Source organism: Phalaenopsis equestris, unplaced genomic scaffold (genome assembly GCF_001263595.1).
Source record: "Phalaenopsis equestris unplaced genomic scaffold, ASM126359v1 Scaffold000203, whole genome shotgun sequence".
Lineage (NCBI taxonomy): Eukaryota > Viridiplantae > Streptophyta > Magnoliopsida > Asparagales > Orchidaceae > Phalaenopsis > Phalaenopsis equestris.
The window spans coordinates 1,859,932-1,878,740 of record NW_018164645.1 but is presented as its reverse complement, the minus strand read 5'-3'; the positions used below and the strand labels follow the sequence as shown (position 1 = coordinate 1,878,740).

Here is an 18,809-nt window from a genome sequence, read left to right as displayed (position 1 = left end):
TATATTATATTATTATAAATAGTATGATGTTGCATTTGAAAAATATTTAGATTGATGGATGCAAAGATAAAATTGTGATAAGTTTATTATAAACTCATTCTTTGTTCTTTATTTTTCATGTATGGTCACATTAATAATCATAAATATCATCTCATGTATTTATTTCTTTTTTGTAATTTGTAAATAACAATAAACTTACATGATCTATAATACCAACGTAAAAATTTTTTTAGTTAAAATGTTTTTACAGTATTAAATGAGACCACGCAAGCTAGTTTATGACTGGCCCGCACTGGCCCGCACTGGCCCGTTATCTAGAAAGCCCGAATTTGTTATGATTTATGACTGTTTTCCGCCTCCGACATTTTCCTGCACGAACTCCGAAAATTTCCCTTAGTAAGCCCTAATCTTCGATCGAACTTGGTACCCCGGTGGATTATAACGGCGTTGATGGAGAGATTCAAGCTTGGCGTCCGCTCTCCAGCACAAAATTCGATTTCGGATAATTCATCCTCCAACTATTACGAGCCTCCTTTGGATCAAACCCGCGTATTAGTTCGTGCGGGTTCAAGGTGCGTACGCGAATCATCAGACATTTTCTTCTACTCAGTTTTCGTCGAGCTTCAGTGGTTATAAACACAGTTAGCTGCTTTCATTGCTGTTATAGTTCTTTGACCTGTAGACACGAAAGCATCAATTGTAGATGCTTGATTGAATTCTCTTGGCTTTTTTGCAACTCGAGGACAATGTTAGGGTTTCTTGTGTTCCTACAGGACCGTTTTCCTGATGATTTTCTTAGTTAAAACCTTTCTGATTCATTTTATCAGTAATAAAGTGAAGGAAAAGGTTGTTAGAACTATATAAGATATCACTTGAGCGTTATTTTAGCGAGATTTTTTTTTTAATTCTTGAAAAGAGTGCAATATTCTGATATATTGAAGTTGTTTCATTTTAATTTTTTGAGGTAAAATTTAATTTTTAATGATGTAGCTGATTTTGACTCACCTGTGTGATTTCATCATGCATTGAGAGCCCATTTGGGACAGGTTTTTCGGCGTGGCGCATTTTGAAAATGCCCGCAACAGCGTTTGGATATTGCATTTAATATGTCTTGGAAAAGTCGGCTGCGATACATAATAATTGCGGTTCATGGCCCGTGTTTCGTCATTTATTTATCTTTGGCTTTTACTACCCTACCCCGAGCTTTTGTTATGTCTCACTCTCCCCTCTCTCGCGAGCTCTTCGCTCTTGTATACTGTTTGGGGCAGCTTATTGAGTTGTGGCGGCATTTTGAAAACGCCGCCGCACTGATTGAATACGTTGTTTGCTCCGAAACGCTGTTCGCTATTTTGTTATTAGGTGGGGATGCGTGATCGACCTCATGTCCCGCATCTTCTTCTCGTGTTCGGTAAAATAATTCCTCCCGTGCCCTTCTCTGCTCTCCCTCGCCCTTGCCCTCCCTGATCTTCCTTCTGGTCCTTCACCCTCGCCGAGATCGACACCGCGTCTCCTCGCAGGTCGTTCTTCCTTGTTTCGTCCCTTGTTACTCTTTCGTCCTTTCTTGGCGTCATATGAGGTATGTTTTCAACGAAACCCTGACCGTGGCAAGACAACATCAATAATGCGATTTCTCTGCTTGTTTTTTCTGAGGTGGAATTACAATGCAATTTTCTAGTGGGTTTGCATGAAATATCTGAAACATTACACTTGGTATATCAAGTGAGGTATGAAATTTTCTTGTGGGTTTGCAATTCTCACTTGGGAATGTTGGTTTTACATTCTGCTCAACATTCTTCAATTCTAGACTGGTGATCATACATCACTTGGTATATTTTTATGTAAGGAGACGATCCATTGTAGATCTATCGATTGTGGCAGTGATCCTTTTCGATTGTGACACCTGTGTTAAAGGATGATATATGTTTGAATCCTTCTTGATTGTGGTGGAGCTGTTTTGAGCAATGTGTGGATAATACGGTTAAAATGTGTTCCCTCAAAGAGTTGCTTCCACATTGAATTTCTTCAAGATAATGTTATAAGCAATGTTGTGGCACCTAGTTCTATTGTTAGTGCTCTGAAAGTTGATTTTCGTCCTAGTAATGTGGCATTACGAAATTGCTCTAAGCATTTTTGAAATCGTGCACAAGAGAGGAAGGGAGGCTGAAGGGGAAGTGTAAGGTTGTTGGGATTAGAAGCAAATAGACATGTTTGCATCAATGTATATGTATGTATTGTCCAGACTATTTGTCCGGGCTATATTGTTCATGAATCAAATAGATTTGGCATCTCAATGAATCAAATACGCCCTTAAATTTGTTTTTGGCGCTGCCTAACTGGAAGTGTGCAACATATAGATATGGCTTCTTAATGTTGCCTGTGCTTGTGCCTTATGAGCCCCTCTCAACCTGTTAGATTTCTCCATCAAAGAACAATCCCCTTCTATTTTCTTCTTTATTTTCCATGTTAGAAATGTGGAGAATAGTCCCACATCAATTATGAAATAAGAATTTAAGCTTAGGTTCTTTAGTTCATGAGTGTCCATCCACCAGTATATTGGGCTCAATTTACTGGTATTTGAATGGTTCATGCTATTTTTGGCTCAATTTAGGCTTCCTGAAGGTTTCTGGTTTTACAATTCCCATCAATAAGGCATGTATTTGTAAACTCATTTGGTGTATGTCCTCTCATCTTCATGTCCACAAAAAATTTGGTTGCCTCCTGCATCATATGTTCCTTATAGGAAGTATCAATGAAAGTACTGTATGTAACCACATTGCGCTTCAACCCATTCCTCTTCATCTCATTGAGGTATGCAAAGGCACCATGTAGCATCCCAAACTTGGAAAAACAATAAATGAAATCTGTTTACGTTGGTTTTGTCAAATATAAGGATGGGTTCTTCATTTGAATCAAATTAATGTGTATTGAAGCATGGATTAGTATTTATCATCTGATTTGGATTTGTTCAGTAGTAATCTCTGAGACTCTACCTTTGAACCTCTTGTTGCTTTGTTAAGTAGTAATTTTCTTACACTGCAATTGTTGTTAAGCTTTAATTGTTGAACAAAAAGATAAATAACGTAGCTTCATATGTTTACTATCATAACATATATGAGTTTCCATCATCCTCATTTCTATGTTCTGCTTCATTCTTTGCTGAGGGGAGGAGGAAAAATTTTTATAAGTAATATGTTAGGCTTAAATTGTTACACAAAAATTTAAATGAAGGTGTTTGTAGGGTTGCATAGCTTTACTATCATTACATAGATGAGTTTACGTCAGCCTCATTCCCATTCTTTGATTTGTGCTATCATTATTTTTTAAGCCAATTAAATTTTACATGTTTCATTATGTTAATGTTCAATTCATTTCATTCATTTTTGTTAAAGATTTTGAAACCTTTGATGAAGAAGATAGCATGCTGAGAAAATCTGAGCTTGAGCTTTATTTAGATGAGCATAGAATAAACAGGAAAGAATGAATGTTGGAGAGGTAATCAATATAGGTTTCATGCGCTCTCTGCAATGGCTCATGACATTTTTTGCATACCAATTTCAATATTGTGGGAGAATTCTTGATCAATGTTGAAGTGCGTTAAAGCATGACAGTCATTTTGATACCATTTGTAATTTTTTCTTGTTCAATTCCTATATCAGCTTAGCCACTATTGTATTCTCTTGGGCTCAGTTCAATTACTAGTTCTTTTTCTCTAATATTTGCTTACTGTTAAACGAGTATTATTAGCTTAGTTAACGAGAAAATGATCCTTCATTATCAGTTAGTATTGCGGTCTTTTATACCTGCTAGAGGTAGTGGCAAGGAGGATCATTTTGCTATTTTGTTTTTGGTAATAGAACCTTCCGTTTTTCCTCTCTTTGATGCTTTTGTCCTTGCAGTTGCTGCTACTACTCATGTTTACTACACGTTTTAGTCGAGAAAATTCAAATTGATCTCTGACTCTTTCTAAGGGTATTATAGTTTTGGTCCCGTGGTCAATAAATTGTTAATTTAGTTCCATAATCTTTTATGGGGGTTAAAACATATAGTAAGACTAATTTGACACTTTAAGAGTCATTGGGACTAAAACGACCCTATGTAAATAGTCAAAGACTATTTTGACACTTTACTCCTTTTGTTTAAATTTTTGGCCTAATAAGAGTGGATCAATTTATGCCTTTTATTTGATAAATTTGGTGACTACATTTGCCTTCTACATACTGTGGGTTTTTTTGGAACCCTGCATATAGTTGGGCCTGCAAATAATTTTTTTTGGTCAGTTTTCTCTGTTCTTTTTTTTTTCTTTTTTTACTTAGAATTATTTTGTTCTTGTTGTACAATGGTTTCACACGATATTTTATGTTAAGTTAATTTGTTCAACTATAAATTCTTTATTTAGTTCCAACATGGCTAAGACGAATGAAGACGGTCCGTCAGCTATGTTGGATAAGAAAGTTACAAATATTTTTTGCAATATCTGTATTAAAGAAATTGAACTCGGAGATAGGCCAACCACGTATTTTAACAAGAAATGTTGGCAAAATATTGCGAGGAGGTTCAAAGAATTGGGGGGAAGGGATTATGATAGACTCAAATTAAAAAACAAATGGAATCAATTGAAGGAGTGAAAAATTTGGAAGAAGTTGAAACGTGAATCCACCGGGTTGGGTTGGGATCCCATTAAACGAACAATCGATGCTCCGGATGAATGGTGGGTTGAGAAATTAATGGTAATAATTACACTCATTTTGTTTATTCTCATAATTTTTTGGTTTAACTAATAATCCCTCTAAACCCTCCTCTTCTATACAATGTTACAGGCAATGTTGACAGCCAAAAAATATAAACAATGAGGAATTGAGTCGGACTTTGAATATAAAATGAACATAATGTTTAAGGGGGTTGTCGCGACGGGAAAACATGCATTCAACCCAAGTAAGTTGGGGTTTGCAGATATACCAGATAACTTGCCACCTGAGCAGGTGACAGCTGACGAAGAAGGGCGTAATGTTAACCAGAAGGAGATGGATGAGTCCAGTTCCCTGTAAAAGAGGCCCAGGCTTGATAGGAGGAAGAAGGATAAAAACATTTTTGTGAAGAGCTCATTCGATAGACTGAAGCTCCACCACCTGCTGCACCTCGTGACAACACCATCATAGATTTTATTGGACCTTTGGATGCTCTTCCAGAAGTAGTTGTCGATATGCGATTTCATGCAAAATATGTAAAAAAACTTGAGAATCATACCCGTAGACAAATATTCATGGCGTTGCAGCCCGAACTGTGCGTTGAATATTTGCGTGTTTTGACGGATGAATGAGTCTGTTTTATGTGTTGATGTTAGTAGCTATTTTTGTTATTTACTTCTTGACACTTGTGCTTATTCTCCAGAACATATATTTGTAATTGGTTGTGTGCTTTGTAGCCTTTGATATTTTTATTAATTTATTTTTGTTCTACTACTTCTCAATAATTTATTTTATCATAATATCTTTTTTCTTTAGGATGAATCTGCAACAAGAACGCCGTAGAAGAATGAGATGAGCTGCAACTATTGTGATATTTTTGTTGAAGTATTACCGATCCAGTACTGTTCGAATACCATGTACGACGTCCTGCTTTGTTGAGGATAAATGAATGGGTGAGGTGCTTTCTGAACATCCGATAAGGTGCAACAACATTTTTCGAATGACTGCACCCATTTTTATGGATCTTCTTTACGAGTTATGTCTTAAGCACGACCTCCAAAGTTTTTCTAGAATGATAACTAAGGAGGTGTTGACAATAACAATATATATTCTATCACAAAATAAATCAGTTAGAGGAGCTATGAAGCAATTTCAACATTTATCATAAACAGCTAGTCGGTACTTCTCCAAATGTGTATAGTTAGCTTAGCAGCGCAAATCATTAAGCCAGGACCCATCATTTGCTACTACTCCCGAACAAATTGCCAACGATCTCCGTTAGCTATACATAAAATTTAATTTTTTGATCTGACAATTGATTTTTTTTTGGGCAGCTATAGCAACATGAGCTCCAGGATTTCAGAGATCTACGGAGTTTTGTGTTACTGTGGACTACCGACTTAGTTATTCACGTCATGTCAGTCTCACAATAATGAGAAATAGTTTTACGATTGTCGTAGGGGTGTTTTAGCTTGTTGCAGTCTTCCGTTGGGCCAACATTCTGACATATTGCACTGCTAACAATGATTGGGTGCGATGGTTTTCCAGGATGACAGTGCAGATCATGACAGATGTCGTCTGAGTTTTAAATTAAACATTTTAATTTTTTAATTGTAATTGTAGTTTTATTTATCTTTATTTTATTTCTTTTGATACTCACAAGAGAGTGAACACTCTATGTTATTTTTTTTGAATTGATCTGTAATGCGACTTCTGTTTTATCTATTTCTGTTCCCATACTGTTATGTTGCAAATAAATTCACTAAACAGAAGCAGAATGGTCATTTATCCAGTAACAACTGCTAATAAGGTGTTCTGAATAAGCTCTCCCAAACAAAAAATGAGTGATAATCTGCAAATTATCAGATTGTCAGGATAATTTGTTTATCAGCAGATTATATATAATCTACAACTGGCCCAAAGACTCTTAGTAAACCCTAATCTTCAATCGAACTTGGTACCCCGGTGGATTCTAACTGTGTTGATGGAGAGATTCAAGCTTGGCGTCCGCACAAAATTCGATTTCGGATAATTCATCCTCTACTCTTACAAGCCTCCTTTGGATCAAACCCGTGTATTAGTTCGTGCGGGTTCAAGGTGCGTACGTGAATCATCAGACATTTCCTTCTACTCAGTTTTCGTCGAGCTTTAGTGGTTATAATCACAGTTAGCTGTTTTCATTGTCGTTGTACTTCCTTGACCTGTAGACACGAAAGCATCAATTGTAGATTCTTGATTGAATTCTCTTGGCTTTATTGCAACTAGAGGACAATGTTAGTGTTTCTTGTGTTCCCACGAATCGTTTTCCTGATGATTTCCTTAGTTAAAACCTTTCTGATTCATTTTATCGGTAATAAAGTGAAGGAAAAGGTTTTTAGAACTATATAAGATATCACTTCAGCGTTACTTTAGCGATATTTAGATTTTTTTTTTTTTTAAATCTTGAAAAGAGTGCAATATTCTGATTTATCAAAGTTGCTTCATTTTAATTTTTTGAGGTAAAATTTAATTTTTAATAATGTAGTTGATTCTGACTCACTCTTGTGATTTCATCATACATTGACAGCCTATTTGGGGCAGCTTTTTCGGCGCGACGCATTTTGAAAACGCTCGCAACAGCGTTTGGATATTGCATTTAGTATGTGTTTTGGATAAGCCGACTGCGATACATAATAAACGCTGCCCGTGGCCCGCATTTCGTCTTTTATTTATCTTCGGCTTTTACTGCCCTATCCCAGGCTCTTCTTGTGTCCCGCTCTCCTCTCTCTCGCAAGCTCTTCACTCTCGTGTCCCGCTCTCGCGATTGTTCCCTGAAGGTAACATCGAGTCTCCTCCTCTTGGATCCGTGGCTCTGGTGTCAAGGGTTTTCCTTTCTTCTCTTCTCTCTATCCCCTCCGTTCTTCAGCTTTGTTTGGTTCATTTGCTCTCCGTCGGCCAATGGTATTCTCTACTATTATTTATTCTGGCATTTTAATTTTGCCATCATTTTAGCTTCTCTGAGCTTTATTCGGTTGATGATTTTCTGGTGGTTGTGCATTGATGTTGGATTTTGCAAGTTCTGTGATTTGAATTTTGCGATTTTCTTTAGTGGTGTTGTAATGGGTTGTTCTGTGATATTGACCTCTCTGTGTTTTATTCGGTTTGATTGTTTCCCTTCTCTGTGTTCTCCGATTTATGTGTGGTATTGTTGATGTGTTGAGGTGTTGATGTCTTGGTGTGTGGTTGCGTTTGTGTTTGCGTGTGGAGGTGGTGTTGTGAATGTGTGGAGGTGCGGTAGTGTTGGTGTGTGGTTGTGTTTATGTGGAGGTGTTTGTGTGGTCGTGTTTGTGTGGACGTGCTGGTGTGTGGTTGTGTTGGTGTGTGGAGGTGTTGGTGTGTGATTGTGTTTGTGTGGAGGTGTGGAAGTGTTGGTGTGTGGTTGTGTTGTGTGGAGGTGTGGAGGAGTTGGTGTGTGGTTGTGGTTGTGTTTGTGTGGAGGTGTTGTTTTGTGTTAATTACTTCTTTTGTTAAATATTTATATTTTTTTCTTTGTTAGTAACACAATGGTTAAGACAAATGAAGTCAGTTCATCAGCTATGTGGGATAAGGAAGTCAATTGTACTTTGCGACTTCTGTCTTAAGTAGGTCGAATTGGGAAATAGACCCACCACCTATTTTAATAAAGAATGATAGCAAAATATTATGAAGATGTTCAAGAAAATGACAGGAAGGGAATACAATAAGATGCAATTGAAAAACAATTGGGATCAATTGAAAAAAGATTGGAAAGTCCAGAAGGAATTGAAACGAGGATCCACAGACTTGGGTTGAGATCCAATCAAACAAACTATTGATACTCCAAAGAAATGGTGGACTAAGATAATAGAGGTGAGAACATATTCGTGATGACTTTCTTTTCATGAACTGTATGAACATATCCATGTTCCCTAATATTGCAGGTAGTGTCAGCCGCCAAAAAATTCAAATCAGTAGTATTGACCCTGATTTGGAAGAGAAGTTAGGCCGTATGTTTGGTGAGATTGTGGCAACGAGGAATAATGCTTGGACCCCTAGTGAGCAAGGGTCTGTAGGCATACCTGAGAACTTGGATGTCGAGCATGCAACTGACAGTAATGAAGGCCCTAGCCCAAACCAAAATAAAGTAGATCTACATGCAATTCAAAGTGTCCAAAGATAGAGAAGAAGAAAAAAGAAGGGGTTGCTTTCATTAGAAGCCAAATATCAAAACCAGTGGCTTTATGCATCAATGACCCTGAGACTTCACAAAGGACCTCCATCAAACAAGTTATCCGAATTATGGAGGCAAGTCCATAAATTTATTCGAATATGTCGTTACATTTGTACTCTATGAAATGGCTGAAGGACCCAACTCGTAGAGAGTTCTTCATGAAGATGACCCATGACCGTAGAGTCAATTATTTACGTTTTTTTTATGATAGTAGAGAAACTTGATTTTATTTAGTTATCTTTACACTATTTTTATTTATTTTTCAGTAGGTTTATCAGATTTCTGATTTAGATGTTTTTTCTTTTTCCGTGGAACAATGTTAGTACTATTTTGGATGTTTGTCTTTTCATCATACACTTTGTAATTTGTTATTCAAAGTTTATTTAAGTTGTTTGATTCACATGTCCTACCTGATTAGAGCATTTGTTTAACAACATGTTTCGTATGACATAACCTATATTTATAGATCTCTAGATAAATTACATAGGAATCATGGATTTCATGACTCCTCTAGAATGATAACAAGAGATCTGTTAGCAATAATCCTCTATATTTTGTCACAGAATGAATCTATAAGAGGGGCAATGAAGTTATTTCAACATTCATCGGAGACAAACAACATATGCAACATATGCTTTTCAGTGGGGTTGAATGTTCTTGTTAATTTGTTATCAAAGATTATCAAGTCAGAGAATCTAATATTTGAGAGGATTCCTATAAAGATTGCAAATGACACGTGATATGTCATTTTTTAAGATAAATATTTTTACTCATTATATTCAAAAGTCAAAATGAGTAGTGTAATTTACACATCCTCTCTAATTTGTTAGAATTGTATTGGAACGATCGATGGAACACACGTGGATGCACGCGTATCTAATAATGAAAGGGTTGCATTCATTGGGCGGTGTGGATTACCAACACAAAATGTGATAATTGTATGTGATTTCAACACGTGTTTTACTTTTGTTATGACTGGTTAGAAAGACGGTGCACATGACAGTTATATGTTTGCTTTTGCCACAAGAAATCAAAAGCACAACTTTCGTCACTCACCTCTAGATTTGTTCAACAATTAATCATATTTAGATATTTTTTAAGTTCGTTACTAACTATTGTATTCGTGACACATAAATATTATTTGTTCGATACTTGATATCCCTTACAGAATGTGTATCTAAAGCAATTTTTGGATAATAAATATCACATTCCCGAATTTGAAAGCCCCAACGATGTTGCTCGTTGTAGGAATGAAATGTTTAACAAGAGACTCATCCTTAAGTGGTGTAATTGAAAGAAAATTTGGAGTGTGGAAGAAAAAATAGGTCATACTGCGTGATATGCTAACATATTCATTTTCGAATATGTGCAAATTAGAGTGGTCACAATGACTCTGCACAACTATATTCTGCGGCATCATTCGCGCAATGACGTAGACTTCAGCATGAGCGATGATAATTATTTACATGTCCCGCCAGAAACAATTGAATCACATAGGACAATCTATACCATAGACTTAAATAGAATCGCATGAGGGTTGTATCCAGGATGACGAAGGTGCTGGGGAAATGATTGAATTGAGATAGTAGATTACAGACGCTATTATTGGATGCTAAATGGACCGATTGTATTTTTCTTCTTATTGCTATTTTATTTACGATGGATGGTGAAAACTATCATTGTTTGTTGTATTAATGTTCTGTCAAATCATTTAAATTTTGAATTTAATTTTTATTTCTCGCTTCTTTGCCTGTATTATTTCCTACTTGGATGGCTTAAGAGGCAACCATGGATATAATATGGTATATAAATATTTATTGCATGCTTATTTTTATTTTTTTGGAGGTCAGTGGTGAGACATTCGATCTTAAGAGTTCTTTTGGATGATCTATTTGTCTCCACTAGTTCTTGTCACATGTGAAATCTCAATGGAAGCAATTAAGATCCTCTCATTTTTTCAGTGTCGTGGTTTTCCGAGGCTCGTCTGGATGACTTGTTTTTTTGGTGATATGCATATGTGACACATTTGTGTTTTAAAGGCAATCAAGAACTTCAAAGTTCCCTACTAATCTCACGTCAGCCACATAGCTACGAGAGATAGTTTTACAAGTGCCCGCGGAGAATCACACAAAACTGTGACTTTTTTTGGTGGGCAGATAGGCTGAAAGATTCTACCGGCGAGAGTGATCGGGCATTGAGAGTATCTCTAGAGGACGACTTAGCTCGTGACATATATTGTCTGCATTTTAAAAATAATATTATCATATTATTAAATGTTATTTTAATATTATTTTTATTAATTTTAATAATCATGATACTGTATATTTTTTTTCTTGTAATGTTCTGTACTGAATTCTTGCTTCTGAAGTATAAAGTATATTGGTGTAACAGTTTTGATGCAAACATTACTATACAGTAGCATAATAATCATTTTTCCAGAAATAGTTGTAGCATAGTTGTTTTAAAACTGTAAATAACAAACAGACAACAAGTTTATCTGCAAAAGCTTCTGCGCAACAGCTTATTATTAAGCTACAATTACTCTAAACATATCTAAGACTAGCTCTACCGTTTGCACATCTAGATGTAAAATGTTGAAAGAAGAACCGATTTCGAAATCTATATTCTTGAAAAGTAGTTTTTCTTTAAAAAAAAAAAAAAAAGAGTTTTTGGTCGGTAGAACTTTGAGTGGATTATTGTACTATTTGATAAAACTGCAAAAGTTAGAAGTTTTTGGGGGCTATTTGGTATTCTATTTTAGGCGTGATTTAAGCAAAACTATATCTTACCAAACATATCTTTAGTGGAGTTAAATCCCACTATCTTGATAAATCATGTTTTAAAGCCATAGATGTTTAAATTCAGGATTTTTTAAATCACACAATTCATAGGTGTTAATGGATTTAAGGATTTCTCCTTTCACTAAACATAAATTCTAAAGCAAATAACTAAAAAATTTATTATGATTTATTGGTTGTCATGTGAAACTATTTTCTAGTTTTATTTGTCTCAAAATTTACAATATTTTGATTTATTGGATTTGCAAATCCTATATGAGTTAACGTCCTAATTTAGTCCATACGGTATCCTATGTTTAGGCTGGAAATAAGCAAGTTTTAGCTTAAATTCTACCAAATTGAATATTGGGACCTTTTATTCTTTGATTTTGATAAATCCCATTTCAACCTTTCAACATTGTTATTTGTTAAATCCATGATTTACTAAGCCTACTTGTCCTAGGATATTATGGCTGTAAAAATTTTCCATCTGCACTTCATAAATCCCGAAAAAACAATCTAGTTGGATGTAGTAAGATTTAGTAATTGTCATGACATCTAATTTTTTGGTTTTAATGTTCTCAAGCTTCTTTAAATTTTGGATTTATAGGATTCATCAAATTCTAATTGACTTAGTTTGATCATGTTCTAGATTGATATTATTTCTTTACACATATTGGGATTTAATGTTGTGAAGAATTTAATCTTCTTCATGGCTTTTTTTTTTAATTTTAATTCTCGTTTCTCGAGTAATTCTTGTTATCTTGGATCACGCGCTGAAGGTTCATGACCCCTTATGCTAACATATATTACAATGCGAAAAATGCATTTATATATTTTAGGGAATGGCTCGAAAACAGAGCATCCCATAAGTGTCAATTTGTATCATGTGTTCTACTACTTCGTAGATTAAAGGGGCATTTACATATACATACATACCGCCCAATTCTTATGCATATATATATATATATATATCTGACACTTAAACTTTGTAAATTTATACCCCTTAAATCTTTCATGTCATATCAAACGTACTGCCATTTTAACTTTTAAAATATGAAATACTCCTTGTCATGCATAGGTAAGGTGGTATGTATGTAAAAAATGAGGTTTAGGTCTACCACTTTGAATCATATTTGGATCTCCGACTATTTTGCAGGAATGTGGTATCCCTGTGGACATGCTCCAAGTTGTGTGCCATTAGTTTCGCAGTCGGAGTGTTTATCGGATTTACGTTGAGGCGGCGGCTACGGGCATGGGCTAGCAAAGCACTAAAGAGAATAAAGGATGACTGAAAATGCACAAAGCTTGTTATATTTTGATGCCTCGTTTGTTTTCAATTATTATACCATTTTGGCTAATACAGCTGCAAGCTATTTTTTGCGACACATTCGAGTGTCAGAGCACAACAAATTTGATGTAAGTGGACTCTGCTCTAACAAATTTTATGATATTTTGAAGGAAAGTAGTTTGAAGCTGGTATGTTGCTTTTTTTATTTTTTATTGAATTATTTATTGAGCAATCTGTATTATTCATTGTCTTTATGAGGCTTTGCTTCCATGCTCACTTTTTTTCTTGCCGTGGTCTTAGCTCTTCTTAAATGTTTTGAAGCGTTGCATGCGATCTTAACTTTGAAGCATTAATGCCGTTAGAATCTTACTATTCATTATTCTGTTTATGCATTGACTAGATAAATAATTTTATCAGTTTTTAATTAAAAAAGAAATGAAAAAAACATGGGAGTCTAAAATTTTTAATTAATGATTAATGTTTTTTGTATTTTCTAAAATAATTTGTACTAAAAATTAAAACTTTTAGGTTAGCTAATTTTTTATCCGATTTTAACACTCAAAAAAGATATGAGTTGGTTTGGATTTTCTTCCATTTCAACTGTGCTATATTTTTCATCTTCATTCAAGCAGTAATAATTGAATGTGTGAGTTAAAAGAGTTAAAAAGTAATTAGAATGGTAGAAGCAATTTAATGTTTTCTTTCAGTTATTTTAAACTCTCAAGGAAAAATAAAATATATATTAAATTTAAAATAAAAAAAAATATTATTTCTGAAAATATTTTGAAGTTATTTTAAGTGTTTAAAAATTTTGATTTATTTTTAAAAAGGATATTACTTTGCTTAAAAACTATGTTCTTTTTTGACAGCATCGATCGAATTGAGGATTCTTAAAACTATCTTCTATTAATTTACCTGATTTTACTAAAAGAACATGTTTGTAGTAAATTTGATTCTCTTCAAGGACTTCATATCAATTATCGTTGTCAAGCAAAGGTAACGAGCTCTGATGGGAGTTTTTTTTTAACAAAAGACTGAAGCAAAAAGTTAGTTTTTTCTTTAAGAATAAATACCTTCTCACTTCTACAATATCATACAAAATCACAAGTGCTTGCATTTAATTACATATCTTTAAACTTTAAAATACTAATTCATCCCATCATATTATTAGTATTATTGTGTTAACTTATTATTTTTTTTCTTTTGAAAGCAAGCCTTTTATTCCAATGTCCAAAATATATATTTCAATATTAGACAGATAAAAGTTCTACTCATCAAAAAAACCTGAGGGTGGGGAGGATGTATAGTATTCCATAGTCTTCATTTGCTGAACCTCAATGATTTGAAGAGAGAGAAAAAAAGGAGTTATTACAAAAATAAAGCGAGAGAATTGCACTATTTTTAAAATTTGGAAAAAAAAAAAAAAAAAAAAAAAAAACTTGAGAGTTTGGGAGTTGCAATGCCGCAGAAATATGCTTACAAAGTTGGCATTATTGCCTCTACCTTCCAAATTGAAGATCCAAATAAAAAGAACAACAAAAAGATGCAAAGAAAGCAATAAAAGAGCAGCTATGAAGTTGTTTGTGGACCAAAATCTGTGATAATACAACAGGTTAAAATGTGTTGGCCGCAGATGGTTTCGACTCTTGAATGGGAGATGTGGGCAGACGCTACTAAAAATGTGCCAAGCTGTATACTACTATCCAGGCAAGCTGCAAATTGAACATTCTTCATAAATTATATCTCATCTTAAAGCAAATAGAATGGCAAAAGAATCAAATTTAGATCAAGATATTCTCAAGAAATTTTTTTCTAATTTTCAGCGTGAATAACGATAACCATAGACAATTACAAAGTGAATATAAAATTCAAAAGAGGATGATAGAGAAGAAGTGGATGTAGATTGTTACCAAGAAAAGAGAGAATGAAGCAAATAGCCCCTCCTGAAGCAATGTCCCGTGGCCTCCAAATTCTTCTTCGTCAATTTTCAGAATTTGAGCATAGTATACATAGATAATAACTGACGATAGCACCAAAAATCTGAAACAAACGGTGACAGAGCATATCAAAGATAGGGATTGAAATAAAATTTGTCTCAATTTATGATTTTAATGTCAACACGATGAGCAAGAAAGGGAGGCAAAAAAGCCAAAATAAAGATATAAAAGTTGGCTTTAGTCGTGAACTCAAAACACAGCCATTGAAAAATATTTGTAGCTCAACTTTGATTAATGATAATCCAGATATAAGCCTACGGATTTTTCTAAAGTACTTTGTCATTCACAAATTGATGGGCGAAATAAAAAAGATATAGAAAAATGGAAGATAAAAGAATAAAGGGGAATTTATAAACAGACCACACAGTTGTTATGTATTTATATATCTAACATCTAATTTTCAAATTTACATGCATAACAATTAATTTTTTAATATTACATCAAAAGATCTTGTTGAAATTCAGAATAATGCAAAATTTTCATTGATATGCTTACATAATTCCTAAAATAAGAAAGACAATAAAAAGGAAATAATATGCAAGGAAAGATATAACTCCTAATGTCTCCAATTAATCAATTCATATTAATTATTTTGGAAAAAAAAAACGACATAAAATAGGAAACCCTAAAATAAGAAATTGAATAAATCCAATTAAAGAAATAATTTTGTTCATCAAAATTTTTTGCAAGAATAAATTATTTTCTAGTACAACTCTCAACACTCCACCTCAAGTTGAAACAAGATTGAAAATCATGCTCAATTTGGATTTGAAATCACCAAAAAATGAGCAATGAAGAAAAATCCTGAGAGGTACAACATGAAGTATTCCTCCCGTACTACGGTTGTCTTTGACTGCAATTCCTGCAGTGTCTGCAGGTAGGTGAAAAATTCCTACAGATAATGTTGTATGAGAATTTACAGGAAATTAGACATATAACAGGAAAAACCGACTTCAAGTTGACTGTAATTGTCTTTCAATGCAATTCCTGCAGTGTCCCAGGGGATGCAAAATTGAGCCGCATTCGTCTCATTGCTGTAGCACAAAACGATTTGCTATTTTTTTCTCTTTAGTTCTTGTGAGCCCAATTTTATATTATTAAAATTAAATTTAGGTTTATTTTATTTGAGAACTATTTATATGTTCGTTATGGACTTATTTGGGGAACTTTTGCTTTGGTTTGTCTTTGGAGATTGTATTCTTTAATTCTCTGCTCTAAGGAGTGTTTTATTCTTTTCTTTTTGCAAATGACGTGTTTGTAACTTATTCAGGAATAGGCGGTCGATCTCTCTCGACAGCTGTGCCTTACTGAATTGCTGTTCCCGGACATCCGCTAATTCTCCTTTCCTTCAAACTCCGTCGACCTCCCACATTCTCTCTCCCTTGCTATTCCACAATTACCTTTTGTAAATCCTCATGCAACATTACCTGAAAAACATTACCTGCAGTGTGCAGGTAGGTGAAAGACTCATACAGGTAATGTTGCATGAGGATTTACAGGAAATTAGACATCTAATATGAAAAACTGACTTCAGGTTGATTGTAATTGTCTTTGAATGCAGTTCCTGCAGTGTCTGTAAACAAACAAAATACTCCTACATGTAATGTTGCAAGGGAGTTTGCAAGAAAGTAGACTATCAATAGGAAAAACTATAGCGTATGGCCTGCAGAAGAAAAGAAAGAAACTCAGAAGGCAGACCTTGTTGCAGGAAAAGGCTCCGGAGGACGTGCTGCATGAAGAATTCAAGTGGAGGGCTTGTTGTTGTGAAAGCTCCACAGGAGGGTCTGATTAAAGAAAAAGCACCAGAGGACCCGCTGTCGGGAAAGCTCTGGAGGAGGGCTGCGATAGAAAAGTTCCAGAGGAGGGCCTGCGATAGAAAAGTTCCAGAGGAGGAATACCCATTGCTAGCATGGTACCATTGATATAGAGCATCAATGTAAGTTAAAAAAAATCCTCTTATCAACAGGATTAAAAGGAAGGAAATGGACCTCGATGATGCCAACCTTTGCCTTTTTAGGGTCTGCAAGTATCCTAACCCATGGTAGTTATCCTTTTCGTAATTTAGCCTTGTTCTAATAATCGAAGATATCCAATAGTGTTGGCATGGCGATTGGGATGCTTCCAATTAAAGACATCATCCCTAGGATTCTTAGTCACGGGAAGAGATTCGTCGGTGAGAGCAAATAGGTCAATCTTGAGGGGATCTCCCTCAAGAAGCCGAGCATCAGCTAGGGTGCAGAGCAGTGGTAAAAGGACTGATGTTGTAAGGTTGCGGGAAATCATGGAAGCCGAACTGCTAGAAACCAGAGAGCTGGATTGCTGAAAACCTGAACAATTGCAGAAAGTCAGAGAGGTCAAACTGCTGGAAATGAGGAAGCGAACTGTTGCAAGGAACAAGCGCCAAAACACTGCAGGAAGGACCTGCAGGGAAGGTGGCGGGACAGTTGCACCTCAAGGGAAAGCTGCACCTCTAGCAGTAAGGATTTGCAAAAAAATCAGGGAAGCCGGACGGTAGGAAATTAGGAAGTTGAATTGTTGGAAATATATAGGAAATCAGGAAAGTTGGACTCCTAGAAACTACGACGCCGAACTGCTGCAGGGAACAAACGCAACAAAAAACGACGAGAAGGATAACAAGGAAAAAAGGGCCTTCATTTCCGGTGTTTGAAATGTGGAGGGAAGACAGCTGGAAAATAACTCCCCCTTTCCATCTTTGGCTGAAGCCAGAAAAGAATCGAGATTTCCAGTATAAGTCTAGATATTCCAGTGGAGTGAGAAATTCACCTCTCAGCGTAGAGAAAGTCGTCCCTCGGAGTTGGGACTAGAAAGAGAAATTCGTGATTTTTCGTCTCCATCACTGAGAGATTCACAGAGGCAGCCCAAAAAATGGTTCTGGAATCACTAGCTCCCTCAACGTCGCGGATTGGGATCGCAGAGGGCAATCGCAGCTTGCGATCAAGGAGAGGTGTAAGTCACCGAAAGATCAACAGCCTCAGGAAGAGATTTCCATAAGGTTGCGGCTTGGGACCGCAGAGGCAGCCACAAGATGCAGAACAACTGCAACCAGGTGACTTGCAGGAAAAATTCCCACTGGAGAGAGAATCATAACTCCTGATAACAGCTGCTTGGCGGGGTCACAAGAGGGAAACTCCCTTTGCTGTAGCGTTGGGACTTCCTCTGGGAGGAGAAGATTGCTCCAGTTGCAACGCCAAAATAGGTAGGATTTCTGGCAGGAAGTTGTGCGGTCGGGATCTCTACTAGAAGGGAGAACTCTTGCCGTGTACAGGACGCTTGGTTCATGTTGTCTGGAGGTCACAGAACTTTACAATCGGTTGTGAGGGCTTGCACCGAGGAAAAAAGATTCCCTCCTCTTTTTTTTCTTTGCGGAATTAAGCGAAGCTTTTCCGTGCGAATAAGGTCAAGATCGAGCTCAGCTGGCATAAGAAACATATCAGTGCTAGAGTTACGATAGAACATAAACTCGCGCTCGCCATCAGAACAGACAGTGACATAAGCTAGCGCGGTACGCGCACCGTCGTCAAAAGTAACTCCTTCGTCAAAGACATCGTCTCATTGAGGATCGTGGCGAGCATGCAACTGAACTCGTCGTCGCCGAGTTTCCACCTAAAAGAGGCGCGACCTCCAAGAAGAGCGACGGCGATGGCGACATTCGCTGGAGCTCCACCGGGGGCCTTTATAAACCATGGTGTGTCGACGAGTGATATGCCCAAACTGTCGGGACGAAATCAAGCAGCATCTCGCAATAAGACGATCATCTTCGCCTCGCCAATAGCCATCGCAGGGGGGGGGGGGGGGGGAAAAAGAGGAAAA

General features: G+C 36.0%; 2 protein-coding genes across 2 annotated transcripts in view; one reads left to right on the top strand and one right to left on the bottom strand.

Moving 5' to 3' along the window:
• The first annotated feature begins 334 nt into the window (after nucleotides 1-334).
• Nucleotides 335-13,188, top strand: LOC110022932. The gene is made up of 2 exons (XM_020722098.1): nucleotides 335-572; nucleotides 12,850-13,188. The coding sequence occupies exons 1-2, from the start codon at nucleotides 451-453 to the stop codon at nucleotides 12,983-12,985; spliced, it is 258 nt and encodes an 85-aa protein (XP_020577757.1). The 5' UTR covers nucleotides 335-450; the 3' UTR covers nucleotides 12,986-13,188.
• A 1,221-nt stretch (nucleotides 13,189-14,409) lies between these two features.
• LOC110022917 (uncharacterized protein C20orf24 homolog) overlaps nucleotides 14,410-18,809 on the bottom strand; it is a 14,813-nt gene continuing 10,413 nt past the window's right edge. Inside the window, exons 3-4 of the mRNA XM_020722076.1 lie at nucleotides 14,892-15,021; nucleotides 14,410-14,693 (exon numbers count right to left, since the gene is read on the bottom strand). Of these exons, the coding sequence (XP_020577735.1) occupies nucleotides 14,655-14,693; nucleotides 14,892-15,021 (169 nt within the window). The 3' untranslated portion in view covers nucleotides 14,410-14,654. The remainder of the gene's footprint in view (nucleotides 14,694-14,891; nucleotides 15,022-18,809) is intronic.